General features: G+C 34.7%; 2 protein-coding genes across 3 annotated transcripts; both read left to right on the forward strand.

Annotated features, from left to right (window-relative positions):
* Positions 1–543: 543 nt before the first annotated feature.
* LOC128184211 (organic cation transporter protein-like) lies at positions 544–11,338 on the forward strand. Of its 2 annotated transcripts, XM_052853584.1 has the most exons (11): positions 544–682; positions 1,667–1,887; positions 2,738–2,981; positions 3,093–3,196; positions 3,423–3,574; positions 4,079–4,247; positions 4,626–4,838; positions 9,193–9,419; positions 9,775–9,956; positions 10,359–10,510; positions 10,662–11,338. In XM_052853584.1, exons 2-11 carry the CDS (start codon positions 1,742–1,744, stop codon positions 10,738–10,740), a joined length of 1,668 nt encoding a protein of 555 aa, XP_052709544.1. In that variant the 5' UTR covers positions 544–682; positions 1,667–1,741; the 3' UTR covers positions 10,741–11,338. The 2 variants fall into 2 exon arrangements, with proteins under 2 accessions (XP_052709544.1, XP_052709543.1); XM_052853583.1 differs by lacking the exon at positions 544–682 and having other exon boundaries at positions 1,582–1,887.
* A 2,790-nt stretch (positions 11,339–14,128) lies between these two features.
* LOC128184212 (organic cation transporter protein-like) lies at positions 14,129–20,913 on the forward strand. Its single transcript, XM_052853585.1, has 10 exons — positions 14,129–14,339; positions 16,041–16,281; positions 16,536–16,639; positions 17,092–17,246; positions 17,591–17,759; positions 18,069–18,281; positions 18,555–18,781; positions 19,740–19,921; positions 20,412–20,563; positions 20,837–20,913. The coding sequence occupies exons 1-10, from the start codon at positions 14,197–14,199 to the stop codon at positions 20,904–20,906; spliced, it is 1,656 nt and encodes a 551-aa protein (XP_052709545.1). The 5' UTR covers positions 14,129–14,196; the 3' UTR covers positions 20,907–20,913.
* Positions 20,914–21,180: the final 267 nt, after the last annotated feature.

Genomic DNA, 21,180 nt, shown 5'->3' on the forward strand with positions numbered 1-21,180 from the left:
TCTTACTTGATTGACAACTGATAAAGCTCTCCATCGAGGAAACATCGAAGTAACATGAACACGTGACCCGCGTACATCTGTGTGTATATCTATAATCACCAATGTATTCATACCGCCGGTTTATCCCTGCTAACATCATGCGCGGATCCATAATTTTTTCCAGGGGGAGGAATATTTCAGTTTGCCAGAGGGGTCCGAGGTATATCTTCGGTAATGTCACAATGTAATTTTCACGGGGGGGGGGGGGGGGGGGGGGATGGCATTAATGTTATAAACATAGCATAAACTCATCGTAACGAAGAAACACCAAGCTTTGTATAAAAACGTTGTTTTTATAAATTCTCTATATAGTCTATTTCAACTTTTACCATAATGGTACTATGCTGACTCAGTCAAATATTCATCATCATATATGTCACACGGGGATCTAAAACTATTTTCCATAAGAGTGGGTCTGAGGAAAGCTTTTATTTGCGAAAGGAGGGCGGGTATTCAATGCAAAACTTTACAGTGTAATTTTGATCGGAAATTCTCCCATTAATCCTAGATCCGCGCCTTAATGCTTTGATGAAAGGTATTGTAAAACTGGACATCTATATACTGTAGACCGGGTTTTGCAGCCGCCGAGGTGAATTTGTTCATCTTCCGCCAATTGACACGAGAAGATAGTCGTTCTTCAGAGGTGGGTGAGATTCAGTGTTCCTGTGAATCATGTTGGATTACTTTCACGTAGTATCCTGTTATGCTTGGTAACAAGTTAGCGTTAAGTTTACGGTAAGAAGTAAAGTTACGTAATTTTGACGTCAAAGATAACAACTGGTAATAAAGGCGTTAATGCAGTGCTCTGCTCAGTTGAAAAATGTTCTGTGGAATATAAAACCTGAACCATACGACCAGACAGATGGCAAACTTTATAAAGAGTAAGGAAAAGAGTCCTCTTAAAATGTTATGTAAATATTTAGGTTCCTAAGAGAAAAGGAAAAAAATCTTTAAGTGTCATTATCGGACCAATTCGATAAATACTATATACATGTAGTAAGGTTGTATGATACATGCATCTTATTATTTTGTGCACAAGTTATAAATTAATCTGTAGTTTATTTTACCGTCTTTCATTTCTAGCTAATTACTATGTTCAAACAATTTACCATGTATATAATTATTCAGTTTAAAACTCTATTAGTGAGTTTGATGCTAATGTTTAAAATACATTTTCTCCAAGTTGTGAAAACTAATTTTTATGTTATAATTCATAAATTATAGACATCCAACAAATAATGCATTCACAAATAATATATGAACTATACCCTATACCCAACCCTAGTGTTTTACCAAAAATATCTATGAATCTATGATACTACCGAGAACCGGTTGTGAATTGGGTTAGGCGTATAAGGGAATGTGGTTTAATAGCTCCAGTCAAGATCAGAGTAAACAGAATATATATAGCCGCAAAAAGAGATGATTTTACTTCGACTTCTTTCTTTTCTTCCTTAACGCTCTTATCATTTGGTCAGTTCAGTAGATGTTTGTAGAGCCGATCAATCAATCATCTACACTCTTAACTAGGACAAACTTTTGAATTGGCTATCAGGAGGTAAAAGAAGTCTAAGTTGAACAGAAAGGCCATGTATTTCAGGTGGTTAACAACACTTTCTCGTATTAGGGTACTGGAATAAGATTCTCACATTTGACCATTGGTCCGACGGGATAGGAAAAGTGGCCGACTCTGAAGTGAACCATGAACTTTGACGAGATTCTGGAGAAGTTGGGGGAGTTCGGGCGCTACCAGAAGATCGTGTATTTCCTGGCGGTGTGCCTGCCCTCGGTCAGTGGTGGGGCGTTCATGGTGATCTCGGTGTTCCTCTTGGGGGTTCCCGATCACAGGTGTGTAGCCTATCTGCTCACAGGTGTGTAGCCTATCTGCTCACATATGTGTAGCTTATCTGCTCACAGGTGTGTAGTCTATCTACTCACAAGTGTGTAGCCTATCTGCGAAACAAACAGAAGTGTCGCTACAGTCTTTAAATAAAGCATTACTAGTATCTCTACTGTGTAATTAAATGATCTTAATTTTGACAAATTATATTAGGCAACAACCTCTTTATATAACAAACATTTTATTTGTTTTTGTTGTTTTGAAATTAGCTTTTTAATAAATGGATGAAATAAACTGTATCTAACATTGTGGTAATGTGCAGTTGTCTATTGGAAGATACGATATCTATATATGTGTGTTTATTGTAAATCAGACGGCCTCTTTATAATTTAAAAAAAGCAAGAATTTGACATATGGTTTCATTTAAGGTGGAATAATACATTCTCACATAACGGCTGACCTCTGATGGAAACGAAATTTCTTTTTATTGAAAGGATTTTATCGATGGTAACGAGTAACTTACTCCATAGCTGAGTGGATAAAGTGTCGGACTTGTGATCCGTACACCCCACGTTCGAATCACGCAGTGGCTTTTGTTGTTGCTTACTATATAGATTTTTTTTATCCCCTAAACTTAAAATTTTTTCGCTTATTTGACATATATACAGTTTAAATATCATTATATCCTTCTTGAAAAAAAAAGCTGTTTATTATATGTGTCTTTTTTCCAGGTGTGTTAATTATTCTACCTTAATAATTTTATTATTGGATTACTATACATATATCGCCTATAAATATGGTACATTCATTTATTTAGAGTTTCTTGTATAACATTATTTCACAACTTTGTTTTTACAGGTGTGCCTTGCCGGCACTTGAAAACGATACATACGAAATTCAAAATGAAGCGCACAGATCACTAGTGGAAATATATATTCCGAATACCGATCCCGATGATGAAACGCTTTTATATGATCGCTGTAATTACTTTGTGTATACCAATGATACAGTCACAAATTTTACCAAGGATTCAAAACAGAAATCAAAGTGTTCAGAGTGGGTGTATAGTGACGACATACACGGCAAAACTTTTGCAACAAAGGTAGAACTTCTACACTAAATACTATATATTACTACATGTATATATCTGTAGTTAAAGGCATTATATAGTTTTTATGAGGCCATGTAAAATTAAATGTGTGATTTTTTGAAGATGAATATCGTGTGCGAAGATCGGTTCCGAATATCGTTGGCAAAGTCCATGTTTTTCGTTGGGGTTTTATTTGGAGCCTTTGGGTTTGGCAATCTCTCGGACGCGTAAGGTTTTATATGATATAATGACAGTTATAAAGATTACAACTTCGTGCATTTTATAGATCTGGAAATCTTTAATTAACAATATCACTTTTTTGGATAGATTAACATTTTTAAAGTTCATTTAATCGTGTAAATCATATAAGTCTTCAAAACGAAAATGACAAGTGGTTTTTGATTAAAATAAGATATTAATGAGATTGATTTTGTTTTGTGTTTGATGCTGCAGAATTGGTCGCAAGAAGACGCTGTGCAGCGCAGCCATATTGATGATGGTTTCATCTATCGGACTGTCTTGGGCTTCTAGCTATGTCGCTTATGTCCTTATCCGGTTCTGCATGGGAGCTTCCTATGGGGGCACAAGTTGTGGATTCATTATAGGTATACACACTCTGTTTTTGTTTAAATTCGTGGACCGGGACCCGAGATGTTTGGATTTCGTAGTGACACCGTGCCTAGGAATTATTACTAACATTTCAAAGAATCATGAAATTTATTATTTTCTTTAAGTATAATACATGTGTATGTATATTGTCTTAAAAATCAAGTTAAAAAAATACACACTGATCAATCTTTTGAAAATAAATAATCCTTAATAAATGCCTTCACATATTAAGATGTTTTCACAGTATTTCGTTTAAGTTTACAGATAAGACATGCCTTGAATTTATTTTTAACTATCAACATTTTTGATACTTATTTCAAAATTCAAATTTATTCCAAGTACACTATATAGCGGAAGAGGGTCCAAACTTAATAGATAAAATCTTAAAACAAAAACAAAGAAATTGGATAGTAAATAAAGACGTGTAGATAGATATGTATGAACAATTTGTAAAAAAGACAACTTAGGATCATTAATTGTGAGTGTATATTAACTTTCAGGGATGGAAATGGTGGGTCCCCGGAAGCGAGTGTACGCTGGGATAGTGACTAATTACTTCTTCGCCTTCGGCTTCATCCTGTTGGGAGGGATAGCCTATGTTCTGCGGGACTGGTTTTGGATCGAACTGTGTCTTTCAATTCCGACAGTTTTTTACCTGTCATATTGGTGGTAGGCTATTTTTAGTAACATTGGTAACTTCTCGGGCCTAGATTTCCAGCAGAGCTCGGAAATATAACTCAGTTGTAAATTTTTTAAACAAAATGGAGTCGCTTCCCATTGATTTAAATATTCGTTAGACAGATTTGGTTTATTCTACGATATATCATCAAAGTTGATAAAACTAATCTCTAATCTCTACAGATATAGAGATTTAACGCTTCGCCTGTTGTATTAAAAGATGTCACTAAGGTTTTACAGTGTAGACAGAAACCATTGTTATGAAGGATCGGCCATTTATACAACAAGTACAATTACAGGCTCTTTAACAGCCCATGAATAATTTAAACTGTTGAACGTACTTTCAAAATAAAGCGAAATTTATTATAGGATAATACCTGAGTCTCCAAGGTGGCTGTTAAGGAAAGGAAGACTAGAGGAAGCGGAAATGATATTACGTAGGGCAGCCGAGGTCAATAAGGTTTTACTTCCGGAGAAGTTATTTGACGAAGAAGCACAGAACACACCATCAACAGTACGAATATGGAGTCTGTTCTCCTCGAAAACTCTTCTCACGAGAACCTTGATCCTCTTCTTTAATTGGTAAATAAGTTTCATTTTTTGATTAAGGAATTGTTAATTGTGATTAAGTTTCATTTATTGATTAAGGAATTGTTAATTGGGAATTAAGCTTCATAAGGAATTTTTATTTGGTAATTAAGTATCAAATCAATTGTTCTTCGACTTTTATAGGGAATAAATATAAGATTTATCACGTGGTCGAGTCCCACAAAACGCTAAGTAATTTACTGTAGATTTGATCCCTTACTAACCTGTATCTCCCCACCACGGTACCCCGCCCTCCCTCCTAAAATTGAATGAATCCCTACATGTTGAATTAGCCCTTTTTTTTCAATGATTGTAAGTAACATAAGATACTTTACTTTTTAGCTCACCTGAGCTGAAAGCTCAAGTGAGCTATTCTGATCACATTTTGTCTGTCGTCCGTCTGTCCGTCTGTCCGTCCGTCTGTCCGTCCGTCCGTCTGTCCGTAAACTTTTCACATTTTCAACATCTTCTCAAGAACTGCTAGGCCAATTTCAACCAAACGTGGCACAAATCATCCTTAGGCAAAGGGGATTCAAAGTTGTGAACATTAAGGGTCACACCCGTTTTCAAGGGGAGATAATTAGAAATTAATGAAAAATTTCGAGAAATTTTCAAAAATCTTCTTCTCAAGAACCAGAAAGCCAGGAAAGCTGAAACTTGTGTGGAAGCATCCTCAGGTAGTGTAGATTCAAAGTTGTGAAATTCATGACCCCCGGGGGTAGGGTGGGGCCACAATGGGGGGTCGAAGTTTTACATAGGAATATATAGAGTAAATCTTTAAAAATCTTCTTCTCAGAAACTAAACAGCCAGGAAAGCTGAAACTTGTGTGGAAGCATTCTCAGTTAGTGTAGATTCAAAGTTGTGAAAATCATGACCCCTGGGGTTAGGTTGGGGCCACAATGGGGGGTCGAAGTTTTACATAGATATATATTGTAAATCTTTAAAAATCTTCTTCTCAGAAACTAATCAGCCAGGAAAGCTGAAACTTGTGTGGAAGCATCCTCAGTTAGTGTAGATTCAAAGTTGTGAAAATCATGACCCCTGGGGTTAGGTTGGGGCCACAATGGGGGGGGGGGTCAAAGTTTTACATAGGAATATATAGAGTAAATCTTTAAAAATCTTCTTCTCAGAAACTAAACAGCCAGGAAAGCTGAAACTTTTGTGGAAGCATCCTCAGGTAGTGTAGAATCTAAGTTGTGAAAATCATGACCCCCAGGGTTAGGTTGGGGCCACAGTGGGGGGTCGAAGTTTTACATAGGAAAATATAGAGTAAATCTTTAAAAATCTTCTTCTCAGAAACTAAACAGCCAGGAAAGCTGAAACTTGTGTGGAAGCATCCTCAGGTAGTGTAGATTCAAAGTTGTGAAAATCATGACCCCTGGGGTTAGGTTGGGGCCACAATGGAGTGTCGAAGTTTTACATAGGAATATATAGAGTAAATCTTTAAAAATCTTCTTCTCAGAAACTAATCAGCCAGGAAAGCTGAAACTTGTGTGGAAGCATCCTCAGGTAGTGTAGATTCAAAGTTGTGAAAATCATGATCCCTAGGGGTAGGGTGAGGCCACATTGGGGGGGGGGTGTTAAAATTTTACATAGGAATATATAGAGTAAATCTTTAAAAATCTTCTTCTCAGAAACTAATCAGCCAGGAAAGCTGAAACTTGTGGGAAGTATCTTCAGGTAGTTGTGAAAATCATGACCCCTGGGGGTAGGGTGAGGCCACATGGGGGGGGGGGGTGTTAAAGTTTTACATAGGAATAAAGAGTAAATCTTTAAAAATCTTCTTCTCAGAAACTAATCAGCAAGATGATTCTTTATAATTGTTAAGACTTTGGCTCCAGGACAATTCTTCGGCCTCACAAGAAGGTTCAGAGTTTGATGTTGCGAAATATCCCATATATAAACAATTGTAAAGGATCTTTTTGAGAACTGCAATACTCAACATGTGATATGACTATAAAATTGAAGCAGGCAGCTATTTTTTCAGTAGAATCTTTTTGTATTACTGTTTTGGGTTATTGCCCTTTATTTATTGATTCTTGATTATTTTAATTAATGCATCCACTGTTAACCAATTATTGTGATGATTATTTTTATACAATAATAAATATTCAATGTATATAAGTTGTTTTGCATAAGTAGTTTTGGGTTAGGCTGGATTAGTTTGTTTATTTTTGATTTCCAATTTTTAGATACTATGAATTATTTTAGGCCGGCACATATATAGGGACAGTGTCTATTGCTTTGTACCGAGTGACTGTTTGGGGTTAAACTTGAACAGGTACGGAGAGGTTGAGGGTGTTAACATCCCTGGTCTATCTAATCTTCGTGTTTTTCTAACCAACGATACAGGAATGTGTGGTCATTTCTGCCCTGTATCGCATTAATACAAGTGTGCGGTCATACCTGCTTGTATTGGTGGTGATTGCGGCGCCTGCGTTAGGTTGAGCTGTTGGCGCAAGTGTGCGGTCATCCCTGCTTGAGTTAACGTTGGTACCTGTTGAGTTGCGTAGGTGTGCGGTCATCCCTGCCTGCGTAACGTTGAGTCCCTATATATGTGCAGGAGCGGTGATTAAAGTCTGCTCTTGTAAATATTGGCAGCAATCAGGGCTATCCGAGTTCCAAGGGGGAAAATGGATTTTATTTATACAGGATCTACATGTATTAATGTACATTGTCCAGATTGTATTATGACTCCATTTAGCTGACTTTATCATACCTGTTGTTCCTCAGGTGAGCGATGTGGCCCATGGGCCTCTTGTTTATTATTTTCATCGTGCAAACCCCGCCTGTTCCCCAACATTGTACTTTGACAATTTTTTTTACCATACCACGCAAAACAATCACGTGCTATTCAGACTTTGGAATATAGTAGATTGCCGATGATCCACCAGGCCAATCAATAGAAAACAATGAAGATAAACGAAAAACACCCTGGAGGAAATTAATAAAATTAAAAAGATATGTATGTTAATATTTTTCAACGATAAACCTTAATTGCAGTACATTATGTTTGTTTTAAAACTTAGATTGCTTGTGGTTTCTGGTTCCTGGTCTCTAGGAGAATGGTGAACAACAGGACCCACTCTGATCATTTAAACAATTAAATGCTTTCTTTTATTATTTATACGGGGTATGAAGGTAGCTACATTCCAGATAAAATGTAAAACCTGCGTTAGCGGGCGATGCAATTTTTCTATAAAAAAATATACCTATTATGATCGCTACCTTCATAATCCGCATGAATTAATAAACGGATCGTAAAAAGTAGATGAACTAGATAATTGTTAATGTACATCAGTACGTTTGATAAAAGCAAATTCGTCTTACATGGTATATTGTCTGACATCACCATGATTGTTTTGTGCAGCCCGTGATTTTTCTGTTTTCTTTTGGCTGAGGAAGGTTTCAATCAATCGATAAACGGGGCGTGTAGATTTCAGTACTTATGAAATACAGGAAATCATATTCGGCGGATGAAAATATATATTTATAAGGATGGTAGTATGACATCTTAGTATATAACATTTTTTGAATAAGTTTGTTCGTTATGTCACAAATGAGATAATTTTATAACTTTGCCCTGAAAATTGTTGAATAACACCGGAAATAGTTATATTGCCCTCCCGGAAAAAGTTATATTTCACAGTAAATGGTTATATTGCCCTCCGAAACTGTTATATCACCCTAGCGTGCAATCATTCTGCATATTAATTACGTCGGGTTCGAAATTAAGCTAAGCAAACGTAAACACTTTCTCGAAAATAAAAATGTCATGACAGTGTATCCTATTAAGAGAGACTTACTTTAATTGTTTAATTTGAATAATTATGTTCTTTTTGAAAGCATCGATCGACATTTTACAAGAAAAATGATTTGGAAGATATGAGGATGCATTGATAATTAAAAATACACATGTTAATGAAGTAAATATATCCTTGAACAGATTTTTCTTTTTAAAAATTTTATATAACTTATATTACATGTCTTCTCGGACAACAATACCAGAATATTTGTCCCTCGGTGACAAGAAAGCCCTGGAGTGTTATGTCGCCCTCTGCCTTCGGCATCGGGCAACATAACACTCCGGGGCTTTCCTGTCACCTCGGGGCAAATATTCTGGTATGTCGCCCTCGAAGCCATGTAATATATGTATAATACAGACTGTCCGAAATTGTGCCATGTTTATCATGATGGCAGTATGACGTATACATTGTCCATTTCTGTGCTATGTTCAAAAAGAGGGCAGTATGACGTCTTCAGAATGTCCAGCTATGTTTATTAAATTAGGAGGACAGTATGGCGTATACAGACAGTCCATTATTGTATATGTGCTGTATTGAACAGGATGGTCGTCAGCATGACCTACTACGGTCTGTCCCTCAACACGGGGAACCTGGCCGGGGATTTCTACCTCAACTACTTCCTGACCGCTGTAATGGACTTCCCCGCATACACGCTGTGTCTGATGCTGATGGACCGCTGGGGACGGAAGAAGTGTCACTGTTCCGCCATGATATTGGGCGGGATCGCATGTCTGAGCACCATATTAACAACCACTTTTGGAGGGAAGGGTAAACACTCATGTCTTGTTACTAGTTTTTTGATTTTTTTGTATTTGGCAATACTTGAAGCACGTATTTTAAATCATTATCTTGCAAATATAAGTAAACAAAAGCTTCAAGTTTCGTATCATAGTTCTGAACATTATATTCCGAAATTTATTCTCATCTATAGTTACCAATCTTAAATTCAATAAAATATTCAAATTACCACCCAAGCTTAAGTAAATACTTCAACGTTATAAAGGAAACGTGATAATATGATGGTGCATGGATGACATGTGATACCAATGCCCGTGTTATCAATCCACTGAATTGGTAAAATTAAACAAACCTTTAATTATGCAATTTCTTTTTCAATCAAAAGATCTACAGTGGCTGACGACGACACTAGCGATGATAGGAAAACTAGGATCCGCCGCTGCTTTCGCTGTGATTTACGTGTTTTCTGCTGAACTTTATCCAACAGTTGTAAGGAACGCTGGAATGGGGGCCAGTTCCTGCTGCGCGCGCATTGGTGGAATTCTTGCCCCTTACGTTGCCGATTCGGTAATTTTATGTATTGCAAATTTTAGGTTTTACATTGTCTCATTTAAGAGCAAATAATATACTCAAAAGTACGAGTTACTTGTATATCATTTATAGATTACGATTCAATAAAGAGAATACTAGTATTCTGTCCTCAAGTTCATGAAGAAGTCACATTCAAGAGAATCTCCAAACTGTCGTGTAATGTTATAATAGCAATTTTAAAAACAAAATTATTCAAACTACTTCCCTACAATTACTGCTGTTTAATAACGACAAATAACACCTCTGCAAGCAACCGAAATTAAGATTGTCTTGTTTATTTGATATATTTCTAAATCATTGAAATAAGTGATTGTTTTATATTTAAAAAATCATTTGGATCACAATCAAAGTATTCAAACTCCCTAACGTTTTTTACAGGGCGTGCTGATCGGTGGACAGTTCGGTAAGGCGGTGCCTTTGGTCATTATCGGCGCCGCGTCGGTGGTGGCGGGACTGATGTCACTCAAATTACCGGAGACCCTCAATACCAGAATGCCAGACACAATAGCAGATGGAATTTCCTTTGGAACGTAAGTGTTTAGAACCAGAAAAACGATTTAAGTTTTATATTTTCTAGCTTTATAATTCTAATAAGGAAAAAAAAATGTTTGTAAAATTGTAGAATAGTTTTATTTAAAACCCTGGCAACATTTTTGTTTATATTCTCTCTCTTATTTTCAGAACGGAATATAACAAAATGGCCGATGTGACTCTTTCAGTTGAGCCGCCTTCTAAAGAGAATATCACTTCAAAACTATAATAAGGGACTCTTGTACGTCTGCCAACATAATGCATATACATGTTTAGATAAAGACACTTTTCTTCCTTTGAAAACATGATGCAAAGTTTGCAATAAACCCAGGCTAATTGCTATGGATCAGAATAGTTCGGAATTATACGAAAATTCAGCAACACTGTTTACAATTCTAAAACTTACGAATGAAAGTATACCAATACATGTATTATAAAAGTACAAACTCATGTCAATGTCAAGAGAAAAGCAGTCTTAAGTGTTAGTTAACAGTTTATGGCTTTTTGGAAAATATGAAGAAATGATTAAAGTTAGCTTCCAGATAGGGCATTTGAATGAACAGGAAATTGTTATTGTATTTCGGGTCTTTTTTTCCCAGTTTAAAACAACCAGTAATTAAGAAAGATGTCGTAACAATATACTAAAACAAAACAAAAAATGATCACAATATTCCACATAATTATTCTAATGTGTATCAATTTAAAAGAATATTATAGATTATATTCGTAATGCTAATTTTATTTTGTATTGTCTTAATATTATACACATTGTCTTAAATCATTATAACTCGTCTTTATATCATATGTAAAGCAATAAAAATAAATGAGGAAGTTTAGAACAGTTTTATTTCATTTTTATACTTGCGTAGTGAAGTCCTGTTTTGCACACTTGATTTATTTATTGCGTCAGAACTTTCAGTACTTTGATTTAAAAGTCTGTTTAATATTTTGCTCGTGGTTTAACTTACTCAATCATAGACTAATAACGGAAATACTTCACAATAAAAAATAGTCTATCTTGGTGTAAAGATGTCATGACCAACTAAAAGTGCAGATAAATAAAAAACAATCTAATATTCAGTTACATACTCATTGTTATCATGTACTTTAAATGAGAGCTCGCTTGATGTAAACATTTCTAGTTGTTCAGCAAAAGAAATTTTTGCCACATTGACATAAATCTCACTGACCACTGTTTAGGATAATATTCACAATTGATGTTCTCCAGTATTTTGCTAATTGTTCTCCATTGAAATAGATAAATAAATATATGATAGTCTTGCAAGGGATGAACAATCGAAAGGTTGACAGTTAAAATTCGGAATTCCAATTTTAGAAACAACCTAGGCCTGAAAATTCTCAGTTTAGTCCGTTTATCTTGACAGTACTTTTTAAAAGTAGAATAGTATTACTATAATTGGTATTTTTCAAGCTTAATTTAAACAGAGTGTTATGTATTTCTAAAATAATTAATGATTACTATAGATTGTAGATAATTCCTTAAATTCTATCGTTGACCTTTTGGCCTCTTTCTATACCTGACCATTCCCTGACGATCAGTATCTCCACTGGAAAGATAATCCGTCCCTACATAGTGTCTATGGAATCTCTCCGGTTAAATCAGTGATAGATAGCAGCCACGTACGGCTCATTCTACCTAAGTTCATTTTGTGTGTGTGAGGAGTTTTTAAAAAGTGCCAAAACATTGCTTTTGTGGTCCGTAGTGAATATCGTACAATGGAGCTGTGGTATCTAAAATTAGTATAAAATACGTGAACGTCAGCGAAAGAAACTTCTTCTTTACTTGACTACACACATTTGTCTACATCCCCTAGACAGGAAACTAAAATTAAGTGACCCATGCAGAGTAATTTTTAACAGAATATCAAGCGCTGAATTTGTTTTTGTTCAGCTCAAATTTATTCGTTCATCAACCTCTGGAAACGAGAAACCAAAGTACATTGGCAATGCAATTTGATATCTTGAAATCAGCACGGTCTTTAGAAAGTCCATGACTAAAGTACAAGTACAGATGCCGAAATAATTATTTGCATAACCAATTGCCATTTCTACAAATTGACAGTTTTGTTATTACGCAATAAGCCGGTTTAGAAGTCGTTGGGTCTCGGGCAGTGTTTTTCCCTTTGAGAATTTAATTTTTATAATTTTTGAATGTATGTATAAATAGTGTATAAATAGTGAATCTGTAACAATGCCCGAATGAACCGTACATATCCGGTTATTTTTGCGTGTCACAAAATTGCAAATACTTGGAAAATGTGTAACTTCTTTTATTTGCGTAAGTCATTTTTGATATTTATAAAGTTTCTTATAGCAAACAATAGCGTATGGACAATTGTGATAGCGAAGAAATTGGATCATCGCGAAAATTACCTGATATACAGATTAATAGTGTAGAACTAAAATATTTTTGTACATGAGAGGAACATTCACTATGAAAACATTTATGTTGAACAATAAAAAATATTTACATTCCCTTTATATGCAATGGAAATATGTGACGTTAAAAAATTTCAAAAACACACGTCAAATCTTGGAAACGTCGAGTACATGCGTTTTGAATAGATTTATTATTGTTAAGTTAAATTAAACGTGCAAACTTACACAATACATTTGAAATGTACTTATGAAAAATAATTGTTAAATCATATACATAATATTTTTGATATTTAAAAATTTTTCCTGAAAAAGTGATGGCACTTTATTTTTAGACGCAGAAGTGCACTAAATAACAGGTTTTATGGCTGTTAAATTTATTTAATACATGTAGCTATTTCTGATATTTAATGAATGTATATATTGTTCTATGCGCAGCAATACCAATTGTTATACAGCAATATATAACATCATGCATGTATATACATCAATACACAATATTTACATTTTTCAGTGTCTTTGTCTGTATTGACACATTGTTATGTATTGTCCCATAAACTCAAATGAGATGATAATCTACTACAAAGCCCTTCGGGCTTTTTTGGAATTGATCATGCCGCGACTAAAACTATAATCTCATAATACGCAAAAATGATTCCTTATTTTAATAAATAAAAGCAGAGCAATGTCTTTTGCTATATAACATTATTTCATATAGTGTGCAGTCCCATTGAGATTATGCAAGTGATATCGTACAGTTATTGGTCTCCTAGCTTCTTGATTGCAAGATGTCAGTTTCTCGGACGGTCGTCCTCTTGTATGGAGTGATTAATGAAGACATGAGACCCTGGTTGTGACCAAAGTTTACATAAGATAGATAGAAGACCAACACTAAAACAACTACTTTATCTTAAACGACAAACGTCCTGCAAAGCCCGAACGTTTACTATTAATCACCCTTATAAGGTGTTATATATATATATATATATATATATATATATATATATATATATATATATATATATATATATATATATATATATATATATATATATATATATATAATTGTAGATACCAAACAGTAATAGTAAAACAAGACCTCAATAAAAAAAAAAAATGGTCTGAAGTTTATTATTTACCCTTGTCTATCAAACTATAATAACCCTTACACGTTTCGCATGTCTTCCTCACTAAGACGGTGTGTACCACTGGTCATGTGACAATGTCTCTGGGAGGACCAGCAGTATTGACAGATTTTGGCTGGGTAGAAGTAAACTCAACGTAGACGATGAAGTTCGACGATATTTTCAAGGAAATAGGCGAGTTTGGTCCGTACCAGAGGCGGAACTACCTGCTCCTGGTAGTGGGCTGGGTCCTGACTGGTCCAATAATGGTCCTCTCCGTGTTCGTGATGGGATCTCCGGATCACAGGTTAGAATCATACCCACGACACATATATTGTTATTACGACACATATATTGCTATTACGACACATACATTGCTATTACCGAGACGAACTGTTCACCATTAAGCAACGTTTTACAAGTCTTTTGGAGTTTCTATTTTGCTATTTTGAATTCGCATAGCAGCACTCATTGCACTAATACAATTATTTGACAAACGTTTGTTCAAAAAGCTATTGAATTATACAATAATGCTTTTGGTTAAATGTGATACGTCTTTAAGTGAATATGTACCTGATTCTGCACACGTTGAAGGCCCATAGAGGTACATATTTAGTTGGAGAGATTACAGAGCAGAGTATCAAAGTGTTTACCCAAGCAACGTCTGCTCGTCTGGTGGTGTTCCAGATTACATAGATGTAGCTGCAAGATTATACATAATACTGAACAAAAGTGCTCTTTCATTCAAACTTATGATGAATTATTACATATAGTTCTATGATTCATATGAGACGTTTGTGATACGTTTTTAGTGCAACTCGACTAGTATCTGTTTTTGCACATGTTTGAGAGAGATTGGTAATATTGTTACAATGAATCCCATGCATTGTGATTTTTTACATTCATTTTTGGGAGTCATCGCTGCTGAAAAGACTAAGTTCTTGAAAATAATTGATAAATTCGATGTAATGTATGCTAAAGCATTGCTTTTCAAGGAAACTTATTTATAAATACCTTGAAAATAGTCAGATTTTTAATGGTATGAACAATTTAGATATTTTTTGTAGTCGTATGTATTCCTACGCCAGAGTTCAATATAGTTTCGTTCAACTCGACGCTCGGCTGTCTCCGTAAACCTCCGACAAGCAGAGAGTATCTTTTGCTTGTCGGAGATTTACGGTGTCAGCCGAGCGTTTGGTTGAACGAGACTAGAGTTCAATATTGCTTGGATTCATACAATTTTCGAGAAATATTTCTATTACTGATACATAGTTTGATTGAATTAATTTTATCTTTAAATATTATTTAACATGATTCATATGGGGGTTTCTCGACATTCTTATCGAAAAAATCCAAAAATTCATATTATAAAGATGTGCGTAATTCAAATACAAATTAGAAACTACATGTACTTGTCATAACATAATGATATCATTGATTCTAAAATAAATAAACATCGACAAAATCAACTCCCGTCAGTTCTTCAATACTTTGATTCTGAAAGTCATTTGGAATATAATATCGTACTTTTCCTCAATAAATAATGAATAAAATTGTGATTCATAACTCGTAGGAAATGTTATTTCGTAAGTGAAAGGTACTACACAAATATTAATTAAGTAGTTTCGTTCAAAACCTATGAAACTACTTAGAACATTTTAACAAGACCTTGGACTAAACGTGGGATGTAACAATCTATTTCTTGCGTCAAAACAAATTAAAATGACGCTGGTTTCAAGCGTTAATATACACCGATTGCGTAGTCTTCGCTCAAAAGCCAGACAAATCCTGTTAATTTCAAAGGGGCATGGCTGAATGGCCTTCAATGAAATAGACAGGCCTACGTCACATTGCCATTTGACACAACTACCGTAAGTCCGAGCTCTTGTTAAAATGGTTCTATATGTATATATGGCTGATGTCTCTTCACTTTGCAGTAAAATGTTGTTACAAGTAATAGATTGTATCTGGGATGTCAAAAAGAGAAGTTTCGATTATCTAATTTCAGATGTCAGATCCCCGGTCTGTATAACGATTCGTATGTAGTTCAAGGAAAACAGCACACGGATCTCATTCACAAATATATTCCTCTGGACAGTGATGGGGAATATGACAAATGCTACCTGTATAACATCGACCGATCAAAAACAGTGTTTGACAACGAAAGCCGACCAATCAATGCATCTAAAATAAAATGTTTTGCTTGGGTTTATGACAAAACTTTATTTCAAGATACATTTGTGACGAAGGTATGCAAAGAAGCAAAGAAGTCTCTCTCTCTCTCTCTCTCAACACATCTATTTTAAATGCTCAGATCATAATGGTGTTTTAATTTTGCTGATGTATTAAAGCTATACATGTTCAAAACTGTATGATACTTATGTAATGTATAAGTAAATAAAATATACTTTAAATTAATAATTAAAACAAATGAATCAAGCAATACTTAATGAGCAAATACGTATTGATGGTAAAGTGGTATGGACTGTTAATCTTTATATAGGAAAATCTAGTGTGTGACAACAAATACAGAATCTCACTGTCCAAGACCATCTACTTTGCGGGTGTATTGACCGGTTCCTTTCTCTTTGGAATGGTTTCTGATTTGTAAGCATCTACACAGTGAGACATACATATATCTTAGAGGAGTTGTTAACATAAAGTGTTCAGTTGTAATGTTGATATACATTGGTGAAATACTCTGAATGTATCATATAGCGTGCCCTATTAAGACACCTTGGTCAGTCCAAGAATTTGACAAAATCACAGTTTGTAATATTAAAATAAGGTATCACAATTGTCCAGTAACTATGTTTTTTTTTTGCTTTGGATATCGAACGTGCATGAAAAGCACCATTATATTTATTGCACAATAAAATTGCTTCAGTGAGAACAATCTACTAGAAATGAAGCGATCCACGAATGACCGAGAGAGGATCAAAACGAGTTAATTAAATGCAGGTTTCCGATTATGTTTGAAGCGTGGAAGTCAGAGTATATTATATGCAAACAGTTTTACGTAGATGCATTGATAATACCTGCTATGGTTCCTTCTCTAGGATTGGACGTAAGAAGACTCTGTTCATTGGTATTGTCTTTGAGCTGGCATCCACACTGGCCTTGGCGTGGTCGTACAATTACCTGACGTACGTCATATTACGGTTCTGTACCGGGGCGGCCTGTGTTGGAGTCTTCATGACAACTTACGTGCTTGGTACAAAGACTTAAATTTTCTTAGAAAGTGAATTTGAAGAAAATATTTATTCAAATTTTTACAATTCAAAATGAATAATAACTCATAGTTAGGTTTATTGTATGACAAATGAAAAAAATGATAAAAGAGAACGTACTAGTAGAAGATGGGATTTTTGAACATTTATACAAAACAAATTAAGATCAAAGAAAGATACAATTTACAAAGAACATCGATTCAAAATGCTAATGTGATGTGAACAAAATACGAAGCCAATGTTTGTAATTCTCTTGTAATACATATACAAATTATACTCCCCCACCTAAAATACAGGCTCTGCTTATTATCATTCCTATCTTCCTTAGCCATGGAATGGGTCGGTCCGTCGACAAGGACTTACGCAGGCCTGATCATAGCTTTCTTTGGACCCGTGGGAGAACTCTACTTGGAGCTTATCGCTTACCTGACTAGGGAATGGTTTTGGATTGTAATCGGAGTAGCGGTTCCATTTGTGCTGGTTTTTATTTTATATTGGTATGGATCTTGAATTATCCATCTGGTTGAGGGCTGAAGTATCATTGCTATTTTTAGACTTTATTTATCTTCCTAAAAAACGTCTTACAAAGCTTAAAATATTTTTTTTCGAAAAATTTTGTCTCCTTAATGAAAATTTAAAGCCAAAATCATCATATCAAAAATTTAGGGCATGTCTAATGGGTAGTTTGTGTACTCTCAATTCATAATTTGTATTTTGTAAGGTAAGTTTCTTGTATTTTGTTGATCAATTATAGATATCTTTGACATTTTGTTGTAAATTAACTTCATTTATATATTGTTTGACAGTTTTCTTCCCGAATCTCCTCGTTGGCTATATAGTACAGGCAAAAAGGAAGAAGCGAGCAAACTTTTAGAGAAAGCTGCAAAATACAACGGAAAAGATATTTCTTCAAAGCTCTTCGATGATATAGATATAGGGAAAAAAGAGGCCGGGAAAATATGGCTGCTGTTTTCCGATCGTCGCCTAGGAGTCAGAACTGTCATCATTTTTTATAATTGGTAAAATCGTATTAATTTGTATCATTATATTTGTTTTCTTATTATTAGATACGGTTATTTTGACAGTTGTTTTGAATTATATAGTAAGTTTTATTTATTCCTTTCGTATTTGACAATGATTTTTTCCCGAAATGATATAGATGTAATATTTTCGTTTGATTAAAACTCTGCCCAAAATATACAACTGCTATTATTTAAGATTTCAAAGAGTGAAATTTATTCACAAAACTGTATTAATAACTTTGGTTTTACGCGGAGTTTTCAATATATCAGGATGGTGGCCAGTATGGTATTTTACGGTCTCTCCCTCAACACGGGGATTTTGTACGGGGACTACTACATCAACTTTCTGATCATTGTGCTGGTGGAGTTCCCTGGACACATTCTTCCTCTTTTTATGATTGACAGAATCGGCAGAAAAAGAAGCCATTTTATTTACATGGGAGTGGGCGGCATAGCTTGCCTCAGTACAATATTTACAGTTAATTTTGGCGGAGAGGGTAATCATTAGCAAAAAAGTATTAAATTTTTAATTAAGAAAAAACAGCCGGAATACATGTGTTTTTAAGCTCACCCGAACCGAAGGTTCATGTTAGCTTTTCTGATTATCTGTTGTCCGTCGTCCGTCTCTGCGCCTTTTTGTCTGTAAACTTTCCACATTTTTTACTATAATTTCTCTAAAACCACAGGTCAAAATTTGACCAAACTTGGTATAAAGTTAACTTATGTATCGTGACCCCCGGATCATAATTAGGGTCTCAGGCGGGGTTCAAAGTTTAACATAGAAATACGTAGGAAAAATATTTAAAAGTTTTCTTCTCAAGAACCACTGCACAAGAAATGCAAATATAACACACAAGCTTGTATAATAAATGACAATTCTAGATTGTTAAAATCGTGACCCCGGACCAAAACTGGGACCACAAGCGGAGTACAAAGCTTAAAATAGAATAAAATGCATATTTTTTAAATAGAATGTTACAAGGAACTGTTGTACAGGTAAGCGATGTGGCCCATTGACCTATTGTTAGAATAAAAAGACAAGCAAACTCACTGTGAACATACACTATTTCATTACCGTAACAGCTGTATCCATGCACATGATATTTCATTGTTGAACTTAAGTATCTAAAGTAATTTCATTGTTGAACTTAAGTATCTAAAGTACTTCTATGCACATGTCATTTATTATGTGATCTTGTAAGCATGAAATTTCTTTGCCAAAATTTTCTTCACATGATTTGATATTTTACATATTAAGTCGGTATCTAACTAAAACTACACGCCTGAACTTCGCAGGGTACCATTTCCCTTTAATAGACTAAGCCTAATATATATAATGTCTACTCCATTCACGTAGTCTCTGATGCACTAGTGAAGACCTAGAGTGTATATCTACAATTTTGTATTGGTATAGTATCAAGAAATACAACCTTTGTGTTTTTTCACCTATTGTAGACCTGCAGTATATAACTACAGCTTTAGCCATGCTGGGGAAACTGTTTGCTACTGCGGCCTTTGCCACTATCTATGTGCTGTCTGCCGAGCTGTTCCCTACTGCTATCAGAAACATTGGGATGGGCTCCAGCTCCTGCTGGGCTCGCGTGGGTGGAATGATCTCTCCCTTCATTGCTGACACGGTGAGCTAAATTCAAATTGTCAACAAAAGAAAATTTGGTACGCAACAAACATATTACAACTTGATTTATAAAAGAATTATAATAAACTGATCAGTTTTTAAATGCTACAACAATTTCTTTGAAGGTAGATAACGTAAGTGTTTTTTCATGGCTTGCGTGCATCTAATATAACAAAGTTTTGTTTTTACTAAGTGAATGTACGTTTGAATGTTGTATGTGTTGTTTTGAAGAATGCATTGTTTTATAGTACTGGGATATACTACAGCGCACGTAACGTTTGCTATGTATTTCGATATGATTGGTCATTAACAAAAGCCAAGCACAAGTTAAGAAACGTAAAATACATGGTCTTATATACATGTATACTTCAATCACATGTATCCAATTTTTTTCCTTAAATTTGAACTTCAGTTCATCTAATGCAAGCATACTTTTGTGTAATTTTTTCATAATTTGTAAAAAAATGTTTTCATGTTGAACATTTTGGTAGGCTGATTTGGTGGGAGGAACATCAGGGACAGCTATACCTCTGTCCATATTTGGAGGAGCTTGTCTCCTTGCCGCCGGGCTAACACTGATTCTTCCTGAAACGCTTCACCAGATGCTACCAGAAACAATTGAGGATGGAAAGAATTTCACAACGTAAGGCATCTCTTAGTTTTCAATATCATTTATTAAGAATTTTTATATTTTACAGATATGAGGTCTATCACATTTTTTCTTATATATTGTCGTCTGTTTAGCTGAAGTGGAGAAAAAAACCCTGCAGCATTATACTCGACAAAATCTAAATGTAGTGTTTATAAATGGTTGATTGATTATTAATTTATTAGATTTCATTTTCATATCGACAACTAAAGTGTTCTTTAAGTTTTCTTTTTTTTTCTTATCATAAAACGTTTTGTTTGATTTCAGGAAAGAGTATAAAGAGAAATCTAAGAAGTATCTTCAAGGAACCCAGGGAATTATTGTCACTCAGTTTTGATAGAAAACCGAAAAAAATAAAAAATAAAAAAATCGGTGCTCGTAATTGTAAACCAACTTATATTCGCGTGTGAGAGACTTGTTGTCGCCAATATTTCTTCGTATTATACAAATACGGGTCTATATAAGACTTGGTCACGAAAATTAGTAGTTGCGAATCAGATTATCTCTAGTAAATCGTTGTGAATAAAATTTGGTATAAAGTATTGGAAATAAAATAGAAAATATTAAATTTTACTTTCCGATAAATGTTTTTTCTTATTTTTGTCATCAAC

Source organism: Crassostrea angulata, chromosome 5 (assembly GCF_025612915.1).
Source record: "Crassostrea angulata isolate pt1a10 chromosome 5, ASM2561291v2, whole genome shotgun sequence".
NCBI classification, from domain to species: domain Eukaryota; kingdom Metazoa; phylum Mollusca; class Bivalvia; order Ostreida; family Ostreidae; genus Magallana; species Magallana angulata.

Coding starts and splice junctions, on each gene's coding strand:
- LOC128184212 (XM_052853585.1), top strand. CDS start 14,197: ATGAAGTTCGACGATATTTTCAAGGAAATAGGCGAGTTTGGTCCGTAC. Junction 19,922..20,411: donor CTCCCTTCATTGCTGACACG/GTGAGCTAAATT, acceptor ACATTTTGGTAG/GCTGATTTGGTGGGAGGAAC. Junction 20,564..20,836: donor GATGGAAAGAATTTCACAAC/GTAAGGCATCTC, acceptor GTTTGATTTCAG/GAAAGAGTATAAAGAGAAAT.
- LOC128184211 (XM_052853584.1), top strand. CDS start 1,742: ATGAACTTTGACGAGATTCTGGAGAAGTTGGGGGAGTTCGGGCGCTAC. Junction 1,888..2,737: donor TTGGGGGTTCCCGATCACAG/GTGTGTAGCCTA, acceptor TTGTTTTTACAG/GTGTGCCTTGCCGGCACTTG. Junction 2,982..3,092: donor GCAAAACTTTTGCAACAAAG/GTAGAACTTCTA, acceptor GATTTTTTGAAG/ATGAATATCGTGTGCGAAGA.